We start from the raw sequence: 20,077 nt of genomic DNA on the forward strand, positions 1-20,077 counted from the left end.
CGGCACATCCCTGTCTCCGGGGCCTTTGACCGTGTGTGCCGGCGGAGGCCCAGCAGGTTTGGGCCGCGCCACAGAGCACGTGCAGGGTCCTACTTGGGACGCGGCGCTGCTCTCTGATGAGGGGACACCCTCCTGCCCTGGGTGCTGGCGGGGAAGCATTTCTCGGCGGCTGTAAGGACGGAGAATGTCGTCGGAGGCTGCGTCAGGCTGGAGAACACGGCAGCGCAGGGAAGAGGCGGGGACTGTCCTCTCCAGGCTGCACCGCAGGGCCCCTCCCGCCTCCGCCCTGCCTGCTGTCTTCCTCCAGAGAGCGGCGGCCCCTGTCTCCTCGCTCACAAGTTCCGACTCCCCAAGAAAGCCGAGTGTTTTCTGCGTGTCGGTCAGAATTCTGAGCCGGGCCGGAACTGATGGAGCCGCCTCAAGCACATCCCCTGAGCCCCCGTCCATGCATGCCTACGACGTGGCCCGTCCACTGCACGCCTGTGACGTGGCCCCACCGAGTCCCGTGGCTCGCAGCTCTCGCCTGCTCGAAGACAGGTTTTTCCTTCATGTCAGCCAGAGGACGGCCGTCTCTCTAGCCTCTCCCTGGATGCCGCGGAAGAGGTTTTCAAAACCATGGCAGCCTAGGGACGTCCATCATTCCCACCTTCTCCGGAAACGCCAGCCCCTCCAGGTCCCCTCAAGACCCCCTCCCTGCTCTGTCGCCACGGCCCGGTGGTCTCGCCTGCTGTGCCGCGTGTCCAGGGGTGAATTCGGGCCCGGGCTTCCCTTGACCCCGCCTGGACCCCCGCGGCGCCTGAAGCGTGCCAGCCTGTTGTCGTGGAGCTGTGCCGGGCCCGGTCTCCGCAGCCCCTCGCCTCTGGAACCCCACGCGCCTGACTCCCCAGCCATCTGGCCTGACTCCCACGTGGGCCCCCCGTCGGTCCTCCCTGTCTCTGGGTCCCCCCACCCCAGGGCTGGTCTCAGCACTCTGCATGCCAGGACCCCCCTCAGATCCTGCCCACGTGTCTACCGACTGCCAGACTTGTCCGATGGCCGCCTCGCACAGAAGCCCCCGTGAACGCCGCACTTGCCGTCTGCTCCCGACTCAAGGCCTCGCGCCTGCAAGCAACCTGCACCTTCCTCGTCGCCGCCCTCACCCCGTGCCGCCGCTGCCCTCTGCCCTCAGGCTCACGGTGGCCCCTGAGCGAGGCACGGACAGCCTCTCTGACTCGCCGCACGGCCTCTCCAAACCAGCAGCGCCTGGTCCTCCCTGCTGGTGACATTCTGACCCCCCCATGGCGGGAACTCCCCATCTTTATCACTCGGTGTTGGTGAAGCTGCCGCTTCCTGCTCCGTGTGCTGCAGGCCGCCCTGCGTGCCCCTCCCGCCCTGAGCCTCACCCCGTCGGCGTGCCCAGAGGTGAGAGTGGGAGGGGTGCGGAGAGACGGCCCCTGACATCAGGGATCCCCGTGATGCACCCCACCCGCCCCGCCCCATCAGTCACCCTGCTCCACATCCCAGGTCCTGGGGCAGGGACAGTCACTCTGCTTCTTCACGGGAGCAGCCTGCAGGGACAAGGGGGCCGTTTCTGTCCTGGGGACTCGGGAGCAGACCGCAGCAGCCGTGAGTGCCTCACCCCAAAAGCATCAGCTAGCTGTAGTCAGAGACCTGGCCAAGAGGGGACAATCACGCCTCCGCCAAGTTTTGTGACCGTTGATACCACCTGAAGTGTCCTCCCCTGTGACAAAGCCCAGCCGGAGATGGGCAGGGGAGGGGAGGGCCGGGATTTGCACTCTCGTCAGCCTGGAGCCTGTACCCGCCTGCTGTGTGCCCAGAGCTGGGCCCAAGTTCCTGCTCAGAACCAGGGGGTCACAGGCACTGCCCATACCACTGGAGGAGGAGGCCTGGCGAGCAGAGCTGACTTCCCACTGGGGCTCCTGGGGATTCCGCTCGGCCGGAGGCCGCTTGTTCCTGTTGCATCGTGACTGGCCAGGAAGGAGCATCTCCTCCCTCGCTCTCCTCGTCTCCCTGCGACCTTGAGAAGTCCTGACAGGAGGCCTTCACGAGCCCCGAGCAGCCCTTGGGGGCCCCACAGCCACGAGCTCCGAGCACAAAAAGCAGAGGGGCGGGGGGAGTGCATGGCTCCATCCACCAGGAGGAGGAGGAGCATGGTCGTCTCCAGAGGAGCCGCACGATCCCGGGGGAGGCTTTACAGCCCATTAGTTTGATGTCTCGCGGCCGGCGGGGAACGGCGGTGGAGGGAGATGGCGTCGTTCCCGACGCCACATCACTTACGTTTTTATGGCCACAGCCCTTGATTAAAGGCCATTATTACGTGTGTCTCGTAGGGCCCTGAGGACCATGGAGGACGGGATTATGCACACCGGGTGGCTGCCGAGTCTAGGCGGAGCTCCGGCCCTGGGGTCTCAGGCCCTGGGGTCTCAGGCCAGAACTGCTCACACCTCCCATGGGCAGAGGGAGGAAGGCCCTGAAGGGGTTCCGCCACCAGCCCAGCAACGGGGACGGCCAAGGGCAGTGTCCCCAGGCCTTGGGCACCAGTTGCTGGACGGGGAACAGGCTCTCCGCATCAGCATTGGGGACCCCTGAGACCCGGAGCGAGCGGCAAGCTCCAGCTTCCCCCTTCCGCGCAGCTCGGCCAGCCTGGGGGACTTCGAAGTCCAGAGCTGGCCACAGAGCTCCGAGCAAATTTTCTTACATCTCATGCTGTTTGGAAAGCGTGGCCGTTGCTCTGAAAAATAAATGAAAAGCCATTAGTTACGATCTTTTATTACTTTCGGTCTAGACATGGAAATAGGTTCCCCACGCTTATGAGGAAGGAGTTGATGAGTGGCAGACACAGGCGTCCTGTTGGAGCTTTGAGCAGCCCAGAAGGCTCCCCTCGGGCATCCCACGCCTCCTCCGCCGGGCTCCAGCCTCTGCCGGCTCCTTCGCAACCTGGCGTCGGGTGGGCAGCAACTTTAAGAGCAGGACAGCGAGGCCGAGAACACGGCGGCCAGACTGGGGGACAGTGACATGCACAGACCACTTCTCTGCGCCAGTTTCCTCTTTTCACCCACCAGCAAATACCTACACCATTCGTTGTGGCCAAGACCCTGGCAAAAATTAGAGCCTTTTCCTTCTCTGTTGACTCACCGCCGTTGAATCAAGGCCGAAATCTTCTGCAAGGAAGGCCACAACCGTGATCAAAAATCAAGGTCCTGCAACGTGACAGGTGGGAACGGCCACCATGTCCCCGCTTCCTCCGTGCAGGCCGCGCCTCCCCTTTGCTGGTGCTGGTCTTGTGCCACCACAGCCGCGTGCACCGTCCTCGCGCTCACGCCGGAGGCGCCGCTGAGCCAGGGTCCGCCGGTCGGGCGTCCGCTCTTCCACAGGCTCGCGCGCACCGAGGCAGCATGTCCCCGTCCTCCCTGCCCCCAGGGATTGTGGCAGTATGGTGGGGTCTGCCATCTAGAGTGTGCTCTGTGCTGCCCTCTGTCCCGTGGTGGCCACACATTGGGGGAGCTGAACCCAAAACGTATGGGGGGTGGCCGCATGCAGTGGCCGCGGTGAGTTTGAGGACCCTTCCCAGAGCCTCCGGGTCGGTGGTGATGAGGCCCCTCACCCCCCACGGGGGTGGTTCTCCTCTCCCAAGTGCGCTGACCCCGCGAAAGTGACTGCCCGGTCCCTGCAGGTCGTGAGCCCGCAGCCCTCGCACAGGTGACATGGGACCGTGTCTTCGCGGACACGGTGCTTTCGTGGTGTGGGGCGCAGCTCCTGCTGGCGGGCGCTCCGCCACGACCTGAAAGTGGACTTTAGGAAATGCTCCCAGAGTCTCTGGGCCGATGTTGCCAAACAGCTTCTTCCTACTTTGGTCGTAGATCTAGACGGTTGTCCTACAGCCGTGGGGTCAGGGTCGAAGGTGTTCGCCCGTGCCTGTCTCTGCATAAAGCGTGCGGGGAGACGGCGCGCATTGCCGTGTGGGTCGCTCACACTGACGCAGGCTTCCCTCCAAGCGAGGGTGCGCTCAGCTGACACCTCCCCAGCCGAAGCCCAGATTCATGCGGAGCCCTAATTCCTCGAGGGGCCCCCGTCCCACCCTGGGCCATGTCTGCACACACGCCGGCACGGGAGCGGAACGCCAACGGCAGCACGCGACGTCTCACCACCTCCCCTCCTGGCCGCGCAGCCGTGCCTTTCTGCATGGTCGCCCTGAGGCCACCTCGAGAGAGAGACGGGCTGCCCCCGCCCCTCCCGCCCGGAGCAGCAGGTGTGCGGCTGTGCGGGCATGGCCCTGCCTGTCGTCCAGTCTGCCTCTGATGGGAGCGCTCGGGTGCGACCCGCTCGGCGTGCAGGGCCACATCCACTGGAGACGCTCTGTGCTCCAACAGCAGTCGTGATGCTTGAGGTCCTTGACCAGCACGAGCGAGGCTGCGCTCGGACTGGCCAGGCAGCTGACCTGCAGTCTCGGCAGATCCAAATAATGCTCTTTGCATTGCTTTCTGTGGCCGAACACGCAGTTGTCGATGAACTGTTCAGCTTCCCCAGATAAAAAGGATGCAGTTCCACACTGCTATCTCCTGCTCGTCACGCCATCCGTGGGAGCAGGACCCTGCCTGTGTCTGGCCCCCAGGCTCCCCCCAGCAGTGCGCAAGGGTGCGGCGTCCACACTGCGCTGCCCAGTCCCAGCCGTGGCTCACGTGGCCTCTCCCAGGGCTGCCGTTCTCCTTCCTTGCCTGCGCTGACCCCGTTCCACGGCCCCTCCTCCCAGAGGCCTGCACCCAGCCCCACCTGCTCTGTCCCCTGGGTCTCTGAGCTGCCCCCTGTTCTCTCTGACTTGCACACCCAGGTCATGGTCGTGCCGCTTCTCCAAACGCTCGTGCATTCCCATCACCTCCGTGACAGTCCGTTGTTGGCTCTGCTCACTTCCCTTCGGAAGATCTTTGCAGGAGATCAGTCCTGCTTCCCCCCAAAGCCGCCCACATGCCGCTTCCATAAAGCCGTACTGGCTCCTTGCCTCCTGGCCCCACTCCTGACAGAAGGAGTCACCTTTCCCAGAGCCACCACAGTGGCCGTGCTGTAGACGCAGTGTCAGCCCGAACCTCAGATGGAGGCATTTGAATCCTTCATCCTTGGACACTGGGCCTCATTGTCCCTCTGACACCCAGGATAGTGCCAGCAACTGCGATCGTGAGCGTTAAATAGGGCTCAGCGGACCCCCGGGTAAGGCCCTCAGTGACATTTGTTTCTTCATGTCTGGGATGCACCCTGTCCAGGCTTACGTCCTATCTCATCTACCGTGGCGTCCGCCTTTGCAGACGGGACCTTGTGTAGCCTCGTGTGGACCTGGAGGGCTTGGGTCACGTCATGCACACCCATTGTGGTTTCCTGGAAACTCAGGACAGTACTGCGTGTGGTCATAGCCCAGAGCACACCCTGAATGCGAGAAAGGTGTACACAGGACTCCTGTCCAACACTCGTGGCTCACACGGGCTTCAACGGCTCCTAGGAACTTAGGCATAAAATCGAGTGGTCTTCAGAAGCGAGATGGCACTGTCCATTCAGCCAGGGCTTCAAGGAAGGTGAGCCTTTCCTAACTCACTTTTTCTTTTGGAAAGAGCCAGTCTCAGAAGATGAAGTCATCAAGCCTGTTTACCAGCTGGGATCCCTGAATTTCTGGGCCCCTGACCAGAAAACAAAAACAAGCCTCCCCTAGCCCCGGCTCTTTAAAGTCCATCCCCAGCAGCAGCTAGGTCTCCAGAAGCCGGCCAAGTACACGGGCATCTACCTATTACTGAAACACCCCGTTTCTCTTTCCTAGGTGTTTCCTTCAACAGTGTTTACACTCAGATTTGGAGAGTCTTACTGCATCTGGCTGCAGATCCCTATCCAGATGTTTCTGACTTAGCCATGAAGGTGCTCAACAGCATCGCCTACAAGGTACGTGTGACAGTGTTCCCGGTGAAGCCCGCGAATCTGTGTCTCAGTGACAGATGTGCACGTGGGGAGCACCGGGCACCATCAGGTCTACACCATGGTTTAGAGTCATCTGACAAATGCTTTACAGCGTACCCTGGCCTCAGTTCACGGGTAGCTTCAGTTGGGGTCCTTCAGTTCGTGATCCTCTCAGGGTCTGTGTGGTCTGTAGTGATGCCCACTTCGTTCCCAATACCCGTGATTTGTGGCTCCTCCCACTCACAACCGTTCCGGCTAAAGGAAACCTTGAAGAACCAGCTTTTGGTTTCGTTACTACTTCTTTGTTGCTTTGTACGTCCAATTTTATCAATAGCTCAATTTGTCTTCATTACCCCCTTCCTTTTGTTTAGTCCGAGTGTAGCTTGCTCTCCTGATTCCAGTCTCTTCAGATGGAAGCTGTGGCCATTACCTTTGCCTGAAAGTGTGTGACACACAGAGCCGCCTCAAGACCTTTTCTCTCTGAGGCCTAGGACGGCCTCCTGGCCGTGGTCAGCACGGCTGTGACCCGCGTGTTCGTCAGCGGCTCCGGTCATCCTCCCCCCACCCTTGGTTATCCTGGTCATGATGAAACCACATTCAGCTTATATAACTTTATTTTTCAGTGGCTTTTATGTAGTTAACCTTACTAAAAATCAACTTGAATTATTTAAAAACACAATTTGAGTGCCTAATTTTAAAATTTAACAACTATAGATTCATCGCAGTAGACCTGATGTCAGGATGTCAAATACATTTCTCTTGGGAATCTCTCTCTAGTACGTGAAGCCTAGAAACCATGTCTCCATGTCTTTTTGGTTTATGTGTGAAGTGTGGAGCCATAAGCCAGAGACTCGCCTCACTCCACTTCATGGTAATTAAACACCATGTGTATAATCGCTCCTGCCAGGTAAAGCCACGCAGCCGATTATAGCAACCAGAAACACAGCCTTTCATACCTTCAGAATGGCACTCACAAATAGATACTTCAAAGGGGCAGGTGGCTTTCTGCCTGCTGTGCTGATCTAGACTGACACACACACGTCCCAGTGCATGCGGCTGGCACACCCAGGTAGAGGGACAGAGATCGGGGTGGGCCTACTCCAGAGCCCATGCTTCCCAGAGCCTTGCCCAGGGACAGCACAGCCTGTGTGCGCGAGCGTCTTGGTGTACGTCCGTGGGTGTGTCTGCGTGTGTTCACTTTTAAGAGCAAACACGGCTACTGAAGGATTTGGAAGCATAAACATGAAGGAAACATTTTCTTGTCCTCAATTTAATTACAGAAAACGTCTTACGTTCTACTCTAGTAACCAACGAGGAGATTACATTTTGGTTTACAGAGAAGTGGACCTATTTTTGATATTCAACTCTGAAGGCAGATTTTTGTTCATCGTAGTCAAACCGCCTTATTACTCTGGAATACCCCGTAGGATTCTGTATTCAAATATAGAAATTGCTTCCAGCTTGGGAACCCACACAGCTCAAGAGCTGTGGCCTAATTTTGAGTATTTATATCCTCTTTCCACACAGGCTTGGGGTTTACATTTTGCCTGTAGTTTTTTTTTTATTATGGAAAATTTCAAACCATGTGCAAGTACAAAAGAGAGCAAGATGACCCCCGGGACCCCATTGGCCCTAGCCACCTCCCCCGCGCCGCTCCCGCCATCTGTAGTTTGGGGAAAACTCTGAGAAGGAAATCTCAAGCTGCCACCATTCAAATGTCAGGGTCACACATAATAACAATCGCTACTTTTGATATTTATGGGAAAATGGATCAGCACATAAACTCACCTAAAAATTGTCTGCCTGCGACTCCACACCCAAGGAACGAGAGCGTGATCGCCGGGCGTGCTGTGGGACACGCGCAGCTGGGTGTGACAGAGATCAGAGGTCAGCGTGCGCGCTTCGAGGCTGAATGCCTTTCTTAGAGACCGAAGAAGGCCTGAGCGACCAAGAGACACGAAGAAGGTTGGGATCGTCCCCCGAACAGCACCTTCTAACGTGCCACGGAAACTGCGACTGAAACCGCACTCGCCGTCATAGCGTCAGCTTCTTACGTTTCTCTTAGAAGCGTGTCATGGTGCAGGGACTCCCTCCTCCTCCAAGTTAGCAGCCTCAGCTAGCACCTGGGGAGCCCGCTGTGCTCGTCCCAAATCTGATTTCACCCAGCGAGTTTGCACATAGCCTCAAGGCCAGCAACACTCAGGGCACCTATCGCAGGCACCTCTCCATCCATCTTCCCGCGGGATCCGTGGTACACGGGAAACATCCCGACTTCTTTCCACATGAGTCAGACAGCCTTTGGCTTCCAGAGCTGGAAGTTCCGGGTTGGCCTTCTGCCCTAGAATGATCCCTCTGCTGCCTGAAGGCCTCCAGCTCCCCAGCTCCTCCCTGGAAGGCTCTCAGCTGCCCCCACCCCACGATTCAGAGGCACGGTGCTGTCTGCTCCTTCCTGGGCCGCCGCCCCATGTGCCCCCTGGCCTCCCTGGCCCCACTGTTTCCCGCTGCCTCCACCAGGAGGAGGGACCCCGAGAAGTGTCAGGCCAGTGCGGGTCCCGGGAGCCACAGGCCACAGCGGTGCCCGTGAACCGTCCGTGCCGAGAGGCATCTGCGCGCATAATTTGTGCCTTCTCGTGCACCTGCCCGTCCCCACCTCCCTGCAGACCCAGGGGTGACGGCGTCTTCACTCGGACTAGCTTAGCTTACGGAAGTAGGTGCTGCCCCTGAGAGTCACTAGCCAGTGGGCCCTGCCAGGCCACGTGCAGGAACAGCCCCTGGAGAGCTGGTCCCTTCAGGGACTCAGACCCAGAGACTTTGGGGTGGCCGCTGGGAATGTGTTTCACAGAAATGCAGCCCTAGGCCTTCTGTGTGTCCTGCACATGGACTCACGGCCACCAGGTACCGGGCGGCCCTCCAGGCCCACGGGTCCCATCCCCGCTCCATCAACCTGTAGCCCGTCTCGCCACTTCCCCCAGCTCGTCCGCAGAGGGGGCTGGTTGTAGTTCCTACAGGATAGTAAACACGGTAATCCTGCGAGCCAGAGCGTGTCTCCTTCTTCTCTGTCTTCCTTACTCTGGGCACGTGCAGCTGGTCCTGGAAAGGGGCCACTGAGACTCTCCAGTCTTGACCTTGACGGCTTCTCTTCCTGGGGCCACGGACTGAAGCTTTCGGATGCCCGTCAGTGACCATGGGCCAGGGCCTCCTGCTGGCCACCATCGCTGGCCACCACGCACTCCCCAGGACTCAGCCTTCCAGATGGAGACTTAATGTTCTTTATTTTCTTAAGATTTTATTTATTTATTTGACAGAGAGAGACCAGAGGCAGGCAGAGAGAGAGAGAGGGAGAAGCAGACTCCCTGCTGAGCAGAGAGCCCAATGCGGGACTCGATCCCAGGACCCTGAGATCACGACCTGAGCCGAAGGCAGAGGCTTAAACCACTGAGCCACCCAGGCGCCCCGACTTACGTTCCTTATCTAGGAGCGGCAGCTTACAGAAAAATGACTTACTGGGTGAAGAGACGTGGCTTTTATCGGTGTCTTGTCAGTGAGCAAGCGGCCAACAGGCTGTGCCTCATACAGCCCCAGATTCCCTCCGGATAATCCTCGTGAGAAGCACCTTCTCCCACCCGAGCCCAGGTCCTGGCTCGGAAGTCGACTGCACAGCCCCGCAGGTGCCGCACTCCAGGAAAGAGCAGCCGGAAGCCCGAACCTGACTCTGTCCGGCCGCCGGGAAGTCCGCTGTCCAAGGTCATCTACGCGGCTTCCGGGCCTTTTTCTCTGCGCTGGGTCGGACTCCATGCCCTTGTGAGGTGACACGTTGCGGTGGAAGAACCGGAGAGTAAGGGGACCTGCGGAGGAGCCTGGCGCAGCCCCAGGCCCCTGCTCCAGGCGCCGCCATCGCCGCACAGGGCAGAGAGCAGAGATGGGCTCCTGGATCTGCATGCGCGGCCGCGTGTGTCCCTGTGAGCGTTTCAGTGTTGGCCCCTGCCCAGAGAACACATCTGACCTGAGAACCCGCTTGTAACAAAGTAACAGTTGCGGCCCTGCGAGAGCTTGACCTATAGCCATGACCACCCCTGCCTGCGGCCTTGCTCGTCGCGACTCCGCCTGCCAGGGAGGGCACACCAGCCCTCCAGTGGCTTCAGGGCCGCGTCCTGGAGCAGAGAGTAGAGAGAGTGGCTTCACCGCGAGAAGGATGAGCAAAGGTGGAGAGTGTGCGGGGCTGAGGGGCTCACGGCCGGGCCCGGTCCTCCATTCAGAGCCTGAGAGTGCCGTTGCCCTCCTGCTGACCCTCTGTGGCCGTGTGCTGTGTGAAGCGACGGCTGTGACCAGTGCAGGAAGGAGCCACTCCGGACAGCCACTGCGGCTCCCCAGCTCGCCACCCTGCCTCACCCCGTGCCCTACACACAGGAGGGTCCCCTCGCGCTCATCCCTGCAGGCCTATCGAGGCCAAGTCAAAGTGTATCGAACAGATCAGAGCCTTAAAAAAGGCTAAAAAAAAGCTTCCTCGAAGCCTGACGCTCTGTGATCGCTAGTGTGAAGGCTGTCAGCAGGCCCACCGTGCAGGGTTTCTAACACGGACACGGAAGGAGAGCCGGGCGGCAGCCGTGGGTGTGGACGGTGTGGACGGTGTGGACATGGGACTGTGGACACCCTGTCCGGGATGCCCTGGCAGAGGGACCAGGACCCAGTTAGTCCGCAGGGTCTCCTGAGGGGTGGTGGGCTGGTAGCAGGCCCAGGAGAGGCAGGTAGGAAGGTCTCGGGGGACACAGGGAAAGTGGGGGGCTCTGCTAAGGTCTGCATCTCAGCACAGAAGGCTTTCTGTGCCCCCTGCCGCTGCTGGAACTCCGGGGAGACACGTGGGAGTTGACCGTTTCTTGGGTTCTTCACCCTCCTTTGGTTTCTTGGGGATCGCTTGGGGGGAAGGGAGCTGGCCAGGCAAGTTACGCATGAAGCAAAAGCAAGTTCACAATGTAACTTTTATAATTCAAAAAAGCTTTTTTCGTGATTTTTAAAGGTTGATTATGGTTCAGTTTTCTTGCTGTTCTTTATTCTGAGTGGTGGAGTCTCAGGGAGACACCGGTGTTCTGTAAATGAACAGTCTTACGGTTGTTTTGTTTTCGGCCGTTTTCTGTCTGTTGGCTGAACGTAGGAGATACAGCCTCCCGACTGCTATGGGAGGGGCCAGGGCACACAAGGGCCCCCGAGTAGGGTGACCCTACATCACGACCCACAAAGGTCGAGGTTCTGCTTGGCCCGGCGGTGGCAGCCCACTCTGTAGCCCCGTCCGCACTGACCGCACTCGGGAAGCCCAGACGGCTGCCTCAGCCACCACCTGTCCCGAGTGCCGCCCTTGGAGCCCTCTCAGCTGGGGTGTCCAGAGCCAGCAGGGCCCCCTGCCCAGCCAGCCCTGCGCACCCAGCAAAACGCCCGGGAAAGGACACCGTCAGGCGAGCGGTCAGCACCCTCGTTCACTGCGCTTCCTCCAGCCGCCGTCTGGTTTCCCGACGCACGCAAACCTGAGCGGCTTCCCGGAGTGCTGGTCTCGGCTGGCACAGACCCTTCTCTGCAGGGAGATATCACACGCTGTGCATGTCGTGGAGGAGGTTTCCAGAGCCTGCTCCCTCGTCTCCGTCCACGACGTGCTGTGTCCGGGGACACGGTATGAGCCCCTGCAGGGGAAGGCAGAAAGCAAACCCTGGGTGCAGTGTTTACAGCCATCCCAGGGCAGGGTCCCGGCGCCCCGACTCGCCGTTGACCCTGGCGTGGGCTCGTGACTGCGGCTCCAGAAAAGTCAGCCCTCAGGCCTCCCGGTTCTAGAAGAGCGGACAAGCACGGTTTCACCTGCAGGGCTCGCCCACTGCGAGCGCCACCTCCCCGGCCAAGAGGCCACCACGCCGCAGCTACCCGCGGCCTCGGAGGCTGCCAGCTGCTGACCATCCGCGCCACTTGTCCCTTTGCTGTTGCAGGCCACAGCGAATGCCCGGCCGCAGCGGGTCCTCACCACGTCCTCCCTCACCCAGTCGGCCCCCGCCAGCCCCACCAACAAGGGCATCCACATCCACCAGGCGGGGTAAGTGGCCTGTGTCCCTCCTGTGGGCCCCTGGCTAGAAGCCCTCACTGCCTTCCTCTGACCTGAGCTGACGTCTGCCGCCCCGCAGAAGTTCAGAAGCGAGGGTCTCACCCGGCCGGTCAGCCCCCCGCAGGCAGTGTCCAGAGGCAGGAAGCCACGGGCAGACGTGGCCGCTGCACCCGCCTGGGCCCCGGCTGGTTTGCTTAGGGAGCGCAGCTTGCCTGGGGCTCCCCCAGCTTTCTGGAGAGCTGACTCCGAGAACCTGTAGGCAGGGCCTGGAAGGGTCTTCGGCCGCTGGGGTCTGGAAGCATGGGCACGTGTCGGGCGAGGGAGGACACGTTGGGCTCCTGATCCCGGGTCTGTGGGCAGCGTCTAGGTGGGCGGTGTGCGGACAAGGTATTTCATGTTTGGGTAAAGCGCAGCGTTTCCTCTCCCCCGACGGCAGGGGCTCCCCGCCGACGTCCAGCGCCAGCAGCTCCAGTCTGACCAACGACGTGGCCAAGCAGCCAGTTGGCCGAGACCTGCCCGCGGGCCGCCCTGGTGTCCCCGGCGCCGCGGGGGTGCAGTACACGCCGCACTCCCAGCAGTTCCCCCGCACGCGGAAGATGTTCGACAAGGGCCCAGACCAGGTACCCTCGGACCGTCCCCTGGCGCTCCTCAGCAGTTTGGGGGCCGCACCCCACGCCCCTCGCTGTGAGCCCAGACTCTGGAGCCCAGGACACAGGGGCGGCCGCCCCCTCCGCCTCCAGTGGGGGCTCTCGGTTTGTACCCGTGTCACGGCTGTCACAGGGGCCTTTCCCCGGCGGCCTTCTGTAGGGGCTCCCCGTCCCGGCACCTTGCATGCAGCTGGTGCGCTCCTGGAGCTCGTTTGCTTCCTCCCTTCGCGGGTGAGTCGCCTTGTCCTCCACGGGGCAGGGCAGCCGCCCTGCAGAAGTGGCAGTTCTGGGCGGGGCGCTGGCTTCTCCCTAAGCGTCCGTTGTGCCACGCAAGGGGCCGCGGCCTCTGCCTCTCAGCTGGGATTTCAGAGACCTCGGGAGCAGGAGTTGGTGTCCCCGTGTGCCTGGGCGCCGTGAGCACACGAGCTGGGCCTTGGCTCTCATCCAGACGGTCTGCCGCTTACCGACGAGGACGCACTGAGGGAGTCGGGCTACTGTGGCTGCCGCGTCAGCCGTGGGCCGCAGCTGCTGTGACCCGCAGTTTTAACAGGAAGCTCCCAGCAGCCCGCAGGGAGACCAGAGCAAAGGCACACGTGCCCCCGGACCTACACCCACCCTGGTGTTCAAGGCCTCCTGCTGGTCTCTGTGGGGCAGTGGCCATGAGCCCCCGTGGGAGCTTCATCCTCCTGGCTGGACCCTGGCGCGGGTTAGCCAGACGGGAACGGCAGGGCCCAGGCGGCACTCACTGTCCTTGGGGCCACGCGCCCAGGGGCCAGGCCGGCAGAGCTTCCCACAGCGGTCAGGATAAGACCCTCTCACTGTGTCCCAGCTGGGGGACTTGGCCCCAGGCAAGGCTCCCCTGGGGAATGGGGGCCCCTCTCTGAGGAACGCCTTCAGTGCGACCACCCCGGCCTCCTTAGACCCTGCCGTGGGAAACAAACGCGTCGTCCACTAAGGCAGCACCAAGCAGTGTAGGTCTTGCTGCTTGTGTGGCCCTCCCGTGCCGGAGCCACTTGGCACAGCAGGGGGCCAGATTGTTGGCAGCCGCTGCCCTGCAGACCGCAGAGGCCGCAGGGCCTTGCTGACCTCACAGCGCCTGGCCTGTGCATCTGATTTAAGAGTGACAGGCTCTGCACCCCCGGCCGCCGTGGCTGGCCCTGGGGGATGGTCCCCTGAGTGCGACTCCATGGCCCTCCCTCACACGGGCTCCCCGGAACCCTGGCCACACTCTCAGGGTCCCCTGCCACCGGGACGCCGACGTGAGGCCAGCAGAGAAGCGTTCTCGGCAGCCAGACCACTGCCTTTGTCTGCTTTCCAGTCCTCTCAAGCGCACCAAGAGGCGTGTGGAGTGTGACTCTTGTCTCTGTTTTCTCTCCTCCCCTCCCCCAATGCCCGTGAAGACCACCGACGATGCAGACGACGCTGCTGGACACAGGAGCTTCGTCTCGGCCACAATGCAGACCGGCTTCTGCGACTGGAGCGCCCGGTACTTCGCCCAGCCTGTCATGAAGGTAGCGTGTGTCGCGAAATACACACCCACTCCGGGTGCAGAGTGGGCCTGCCGTCCGCGTCTCATGCAAACACTGGGGTCAGGCAGAGCCTTGCCCTTGGCTCCTGTCTTGCCCTCCTTCCTTCCCCCAGAACTCCGGCCTCCGGCCTCCGCGGTCTGAGCTCTCTGCTCCGAGCCGATGGCGGCCGCTGCCGGGCCTGCTCACTGTCCCAGCTGCCACCCGCCTGGCTCCCGCTGGCCCAGCCGCTGACCCTCTGGGGCTCCCGTCCCGTCACACTCACGGCTGCTGAAGGGCCGCCCCAGATCGCCGTCACAGAGGCTGATGTGAGCCGTCAGAACAGCAGAGGAGCGGACTCCGTCTTCCGCCCTGTCTCCTGAGAGAGACCAGGCCAGCCTGCCCTCCCTGAGCTACCCGCACAAGTGCGTCCCGCTGTCCCGCTCGGCAAGGCCGCCGGGCCGTCTGACGCCTGCTGGTGAGGACGGCCCGAGGCTTGGGCTCTGACCCGTCCACCAGGGCCCGTTCTGGTGCATCATTCTACCACACCCCGACCAGAGACGCGTCCCGTCACCGCATTTCGAGCCGCGCATCCAGGGGCTGGCATGGGGCGGGCCACGCTTTGTCCTGCTGTCTCTGCCCCGGCGCGCTGCGGGGCTTGTGACAAGCTTCCCGGAAGCCCGCTCTTAGAGAGCTCCGTCTTCCCTCACGAGGAGCACTGAAAATTGCCATTTCTTCTTCATCGTGTGACAAGATACGCGTCCGAGCAAGCTCCTCGAGGAGGGCTAGGACCCCACGTGACAGCTTCCATCCTGTTCCCTCGTTCCCCGTGACGACGCTGATTTTTGTCAGTAGAAGCACAAGACGGTCATTGTGGGGACCTGAGGCAGACAACGGAGCTGTAGTTCACTGAGCCCCGTTGCTGACAAGGGGAGCTCTCCCTTCCGTCTCCTGAGCCCGACCCCCGGAGGCAGTCGGCGGGAAGCGTCGGGAGCCGCGAGCACCTGCTGCCTCTGGCGCGGTGGCTCGCCTGCTGCAATGACCGACTCCGGGAAAGGATCCGGGTCCCGGAGCGTCCGTGTGCTGTTCACCGTAGCGGGAAGGACCTACCTGAAGGCCCAGTTGGGGACAAGGGCTTAGCCACGACGGACTATTGGGCACGATGTTTCTTGTTATTAAAAGTTAAGGTTGGAAATTAGTATCTGAAGGAAGTGCTTGTGCTAAAACTGACAGGAAGGGGTAAAAATAGGACGTATCGGCCACAGGGTGGTCCTCGTGGGAACCGCAGCACACGGGACACGCGCCAAGGCAGCCGGCCCGGCCCGATGGAGGGTCTCGGATGACACGTCAGCCCGGCCCTGAGCCTGTTGATCCTTCTCTGTCTGCTCTGTGTCGGTCCCACTAAGCGCCAAGTACCGTCATAGTTGGGACGAAACACGAAGGCAGCAACACGAGGCAGCCGAGGCCATGCTTACCTCCCGGACTCTCGGCACGCTGCCTGCCACCACCGGGTAGGCCCCCAGGCTGCCACCCGGGCCCTCGCTGAGAAAGGAACAAGTGAGCAAACGCTGGAGTTTGCACCCGGTCACGGGGGCCCTGCTGCTGTGGGCCGCGAGCCGACCTTAGAGCTCGGCTGCCGTCTGCTTTCGGGGAAATGGGGTTTTGTTCAGTACCTGCAGAAGCTCGTCTCCCTGACACAGTCTCCTGCGAGCGAGGCCAAGTGGGTGGGGGCCTGGGGTCGGGGCTGGGGGGCTGCTCAGCCTCTCACTGAAGTGGCATATGGCCTGTAAGTTACGGCGGTTTCTTGGCGTGGTGATGAGCGGCTTTTCCTGACCTCTGAAACCGCCATTCCGGCCGTCCACGTTGCAGCAGGGAGAAGGGCCGCGGGTCACCAAGCTCCTTCCCCCCAGGCCTGAAAACGAGCGTGGTCCTCCCAGAGTCTGGTTTCTTCTGGTCCGTGCAGGTCCTCGGCCGGAGTTAAACCCGGGCGCCTCCCGGGAGCGGAGTCAGCACACGCCAAGCGGCTTCCTGAGCGCAGGCCCGGGATTTTGCTCCCGGCTACTCGGATGCATGCCCAGAGCCAGCACCGCCCCCCTTTCCCGTGTGGCCGCAGGTCCGCTGCCTTCGTGCCCCCTTTGTGCACCTGGAGTGTGTCCCGGAGGGTCCGCTGGGGGCGGTCCCGCGCATCGCCAGCAGGGAGACTGCAGCTCCCAGAGCATGAACACAGCCGAGACCTGGGGAAGGAGGGTCCTCGTGGGTGCACCTCTGGCTTTTCCCGCGTAGCCCACGGAAGTCGTTGCATAAGCCAGGCCGTCTCGCTCGGACAGACTGTCGTGCGGCTGCGGCTCTAAGAGCCGAGCGCCGGTGTCCGGGTTGGAAGTGAAGCTGTGCTGTGACTGGTTTTGTCCGCAGCTCCTGACGGCGGCTGAGATGGGAAGGTGGTCGAGGGCCTGGGAACTTCTCTTACATTAGTCAGAGACCCTTTCTAAACGTTAGAGGAGAATGCGTTTTTATCTTATGGTGATTTTTTTTAAATTGTCCTTTTTCCAGGGCTCGCCCCGACGTGTTCTTTTATTCATTTATTTCATCGTCTAATGGTGCGTGAGGGGGCGACGGATGCACCAGGAGCTTTTTTGTTAGCCTGTTTCGCACGCAAACTAAGAATAGCTCAAAGCTAGGATTGTACCCCAGAAGTCCGAGCGCTAAGCCGCATCACAGGTCGGTGTGGGAAACTGAGCTAGCCACCAGAGAGCAGAACTGTCCCCAGCGTGTCCCACACCACCGCGGGGCCCCTCATGCTCAGGGGACCCGGTACCCACCCCATGGTGGCCAGGATAGTTTCCGCTTCTCGCCACTTCAGGTCTGCGTGGCCAGAAAGAACTGTGTTCTGGAGAAGGCTGTCCTGGGACATGAAGGACCCCAGCTGCCATTTTTGTGCAGAAACTGACAAGCTGAGACCAACATTCAGACGGAAATGCGGGAGGCCCAGGGTGGCGCTGGGGAGAAACTGTTGTAAAAGACAAGATAATTCAAAATTCAAAACCGATTTCAAACCTGCTCCCTAGTGGCAGGAAGGGGGACGGCGTGGTGCTGGCTTAAGGACAGGCGCACAGAGTGGCCTCGAGCAGGAGCCCAGAGGCACACCACACCACGACACGTTATAGCCACAGACCAACGGCTTAGTGGAAATGGACGCGCTGCGTGACAGATGCCAACGACCAGAACTCAGGCCGCACGGTGACAAGAACACAGACGGTCCCACATCCGGGAGGGGAAATGAGTGTGTAGTCACAGCCGTCCAACAGAAAAAGACTGCTTTAGCCACGGAAGTTTCCCTGGCAAATTATACCCAAATTTAGGGAAAAAATAATACAAGTTCTTCATAATCTGTTGCAGGAAATGAAAGGAGCCAACACCTCCCAGTTCGCTGTCTGAGGGCAGCATCACACGGATACCAAAACCAGTCAAAGACTTTAAAGAATAAAAAAACCCACAAACCAATGTCCTTCAGGAATGTGGCCTCTAAACCCCAACATGATATTATCAGACCAAGTGTAGCAAAACGTAAAACGGACAAGACGTTGCTGACCAAGCAGGTTATATCTCAAGAACGCCAAGCTGTACGTTGTGTTAAATTAACCGTCGCCTAGTGTTTCAGCAGACCGAAGAGAAACCGTCTCGTCATCCTCGTAGCTGCAGGAAAAGGCTTTGACAGAATCAACAGCGGTTTATAACGAAACTGTCCACAAACGAGGACCAGAAGTAAGCTGCCGCCCCCGTACGCGCACCTGCCGAACCCCCAGCTGCCGTTCTCACGGGCGAAACACACGCTGTTGTGTCTCAAAACCAGTCCTACGGCGAGGCCGTCTGATCTCCCGCTCCTGGTGCTCACGCCGCGCTATTGTGCGTGCAGGAACCCCGGCCCATCTGCCTACTGTCGTGCGAGGAGAGCAGCCGGTGAGCCTGCGGGCTACACGGTCATTATACCCGAACCTGTTGTGTTTCTACAGGAACTCCTGGAAATTGAAATTAAACCACTTATAATAACACCCCCAAAACATTACATACTTAACTCTGAATATTAAAAAAAAAAATACACATGAGACCCGACAGCTGAAAAATACAAAACAGCGATGAAGGAAATGCATGGAGGACACAGTGGACGCCAGTGGACGCCGCTGCAGGGAGCACCACGCTCCTGTCAGAAGAGCACGGGGACATGACAGGGGCCCTGCGGGCTGCGTGGGTCCTGCACGTGCACAACCTTCTTACCTGTCCTTACAGCCACTGCCTTGTGTCCTTTGGAGCCCCCAGGTCTGTCCTCGGCCTGCACAAGTGGCACCTGGGCCCTGGGGCCTGTGCGTCCAGGAGCTCCGTGCCCGTCCTGCCTGTCCTGCCTGTCCTGCCGAGAGCACCTTCCGCGCTTCCGCCGGCGCGTTCCCACGGAAACCAGAGTCATGAGAGGCTGAGGTCTCCACCATCAGGTGTCTTCCATTCCTTTGGGCTGCTGTTGTCACTTGACGTTGCTGACCCTCGGACATTTCTTTTCTAGTAAAAGCTCCAGGTTGTCACAAACGAAACCAACCACTAGAAATCTGTGCTTTACCCCGTCTGCCCCTCAGGGGTTAATTCCAGACCAAGGAATGTTCTGTGAAGGCCGACACCGTCTCTCCGTGTCGTCTCCATGTTTGGACGTCCCTGTTGTGGCTGTTGCTGTTTTGTTCAGGATGGGGTTGTGATTTTTAAGGAAACAGATAGGAGCAGAGCACAGACATGCTGGCCAGAGAGAGACGCAGGCCCCAGCACGAGGTCGGGCAGTTCGTGTTTGTAACTGGACGGCGCGGAGCATTCCCGGCGCGGACCGAGCCCTGTGCTGCTGTGCTCACGTCGCAGCCGCCCCAAGCAGGCCCCGGGCTCCTGTCCACGCGCGGACCTGTCCTTGCACAGCCGCGCCTGCACAGGAGATCGTGCGTGTGGCCACGCTCACTGGCCGGCAGCCGGTGGTTTCTCCAGCAGAGGAAACAGACGATAAACACCGACTGTGGGCGCTCTGGGCTCGCCGACTGCGGGCCGGTCACGGTCGGCTCAGCTCTTGGCTCGGCCAGTGGGGCTGCTTCACTTCTCGTGTCTCAGGACTTCACAGCCCTGGGCTTTGGCGCAGAGAGTCTGAGTCCATCTAGTGTACTGGGCGACGTGTGAGGGTTGAGGAAATGCTCCGCTCCTGCACGAGGAGACTGCGGTCCTGGCTTCTTGGCCAGCGGCGGGCCTCTCGCGGACACCCACGTGCACACACGGGCCTTCCTGCCCAGGGAGCAGAGAGCCGGCTGGTTCGTGTAGCTCCTGCTTCGTTCAGGGGACGTGGGCTCAGCGCACGATGCCGTGGCTCGGCCGGGAGGGCGCAGGGTTCTCGGGAGCTTGTGGGAAGCTGAGCAGTTCAGCTCATTCCTGACGACCCCGCATGGGGTCCAGCGGGGTATGACTGGGCTGTGTCCAGTCAGGCCCTTCCGTTGCTGCCCTAACGCCCTTTTTATTAAGTGAGAAGCCCTGGTTCTCCGCATCAGAGAAGGAACGCGGGCAAAAGTCCCAGAGCACACCCCCGTTCTCCGCGCGCTCAGGCCGATGGGCACGTCCTGCAGAATCCCAGCAGTTGTTTCTCCTAGAAGCTCCTTGTCTGCTTCAGAAGTGGCTGCCCAGCTGCCCCTGTCAGGGCACCGGGCTCCCAGGAGTAGGGCAGCTCATGAGCCTCCAGGACTGGGGCGTCCCTGAGTCTCCACTGCCGTCCGCCCTGGCGCTGTGTCAGCCCTGGGCCCTGCCACCCCGCCGGTCATGCTCTGGCAGCAGGGGCTCTGGCCAGACCCGAGAACCCGGACTTTTCCTTCGGGCACAGGGTCAGTACTTGGAGACACGGCAGG

At 60.7% G+C, this 20,077-nt stretch overlaps 2 protein-coding genes across 3 annotated transcripts in view; both read left to right on the plus strand.

The window, feature by feature from the left end:
- RPTOR (regulatory associated protein of MTOR complex 1) overlaps nucleotides 1–20,077 on the plus strand; it is a 307,922-nt gene that overhangs the window by 267,021 nt on the left and 20,824 nt on the right. For both annotated transcript variants that reach the window (XM_045984016.1, XM_045984017.1), the window contains exons 21-24: nucleotides 5,801–5,919; nucleotides 11,901–12,004; nucleotides 12,450–12,633; nucleotides 14,061–14,171. In XM_045984016.1, coding sequence (XP_045839972.1) covers nucleotides 5,801–5,919; nucleotides 11,901–12,004; nucleotides 12,450–12,633; nucleotides 14,061–14,171 — 518 coding nt within the window. The remainder of the gene's footprint in view (nucleotides 1–5,800; nucleotides 5,920–11,900; nucleotides 12,005–12,449; nucleotides 12,634–14,060; nucleotides 14,172–20,077) is intronic.
- Nucleotides 168–2,298, plus strand: LOC123928947 (potassium/sodium hyperpolarization-activated cyclic nucleotide-gated channel 4-like). The gene is made up of 2 exons (XM_045984039.1): nucleotides 168–1,401; nucleotides 1,504–2,298. The coding sequence occupies exon 1, from the start codon at nucleotides 185–187 to the stop codon at nucleotides 1,058–1,060; it is 876 nt and encodes a 291-aa protein (XP_045839995.1). The 5' UTR covers nucleotides 168–184; the 3' UTR covers nucleotides 1,061–1,401; nucleotides 1,504–2,298.

The sequence above is a fragment of the Meles meles genome, chromosome 18, assembly GCF_922984935.1.
Source record: "Meles meles chromosome 18, mMelMel3.1 paternal haplotype, whole genome shotgun sequence".
Classification (NCBI taxonomy): Eukaryota; Metazoa; Chordata; class Mammalia; order Carnivora; family Mustelidae; genus Meles; species Meles meles.

What these genes read in the sequence shown, in the direction of transcription:
- LOC123928947 (XM_045984039.1), top strand. Translation starts at nt 185, where the DNA reads ATGTCGTCGGAGGCTGCGTCAGGCTGGAGAACACGGCAGCGCAGGGAA.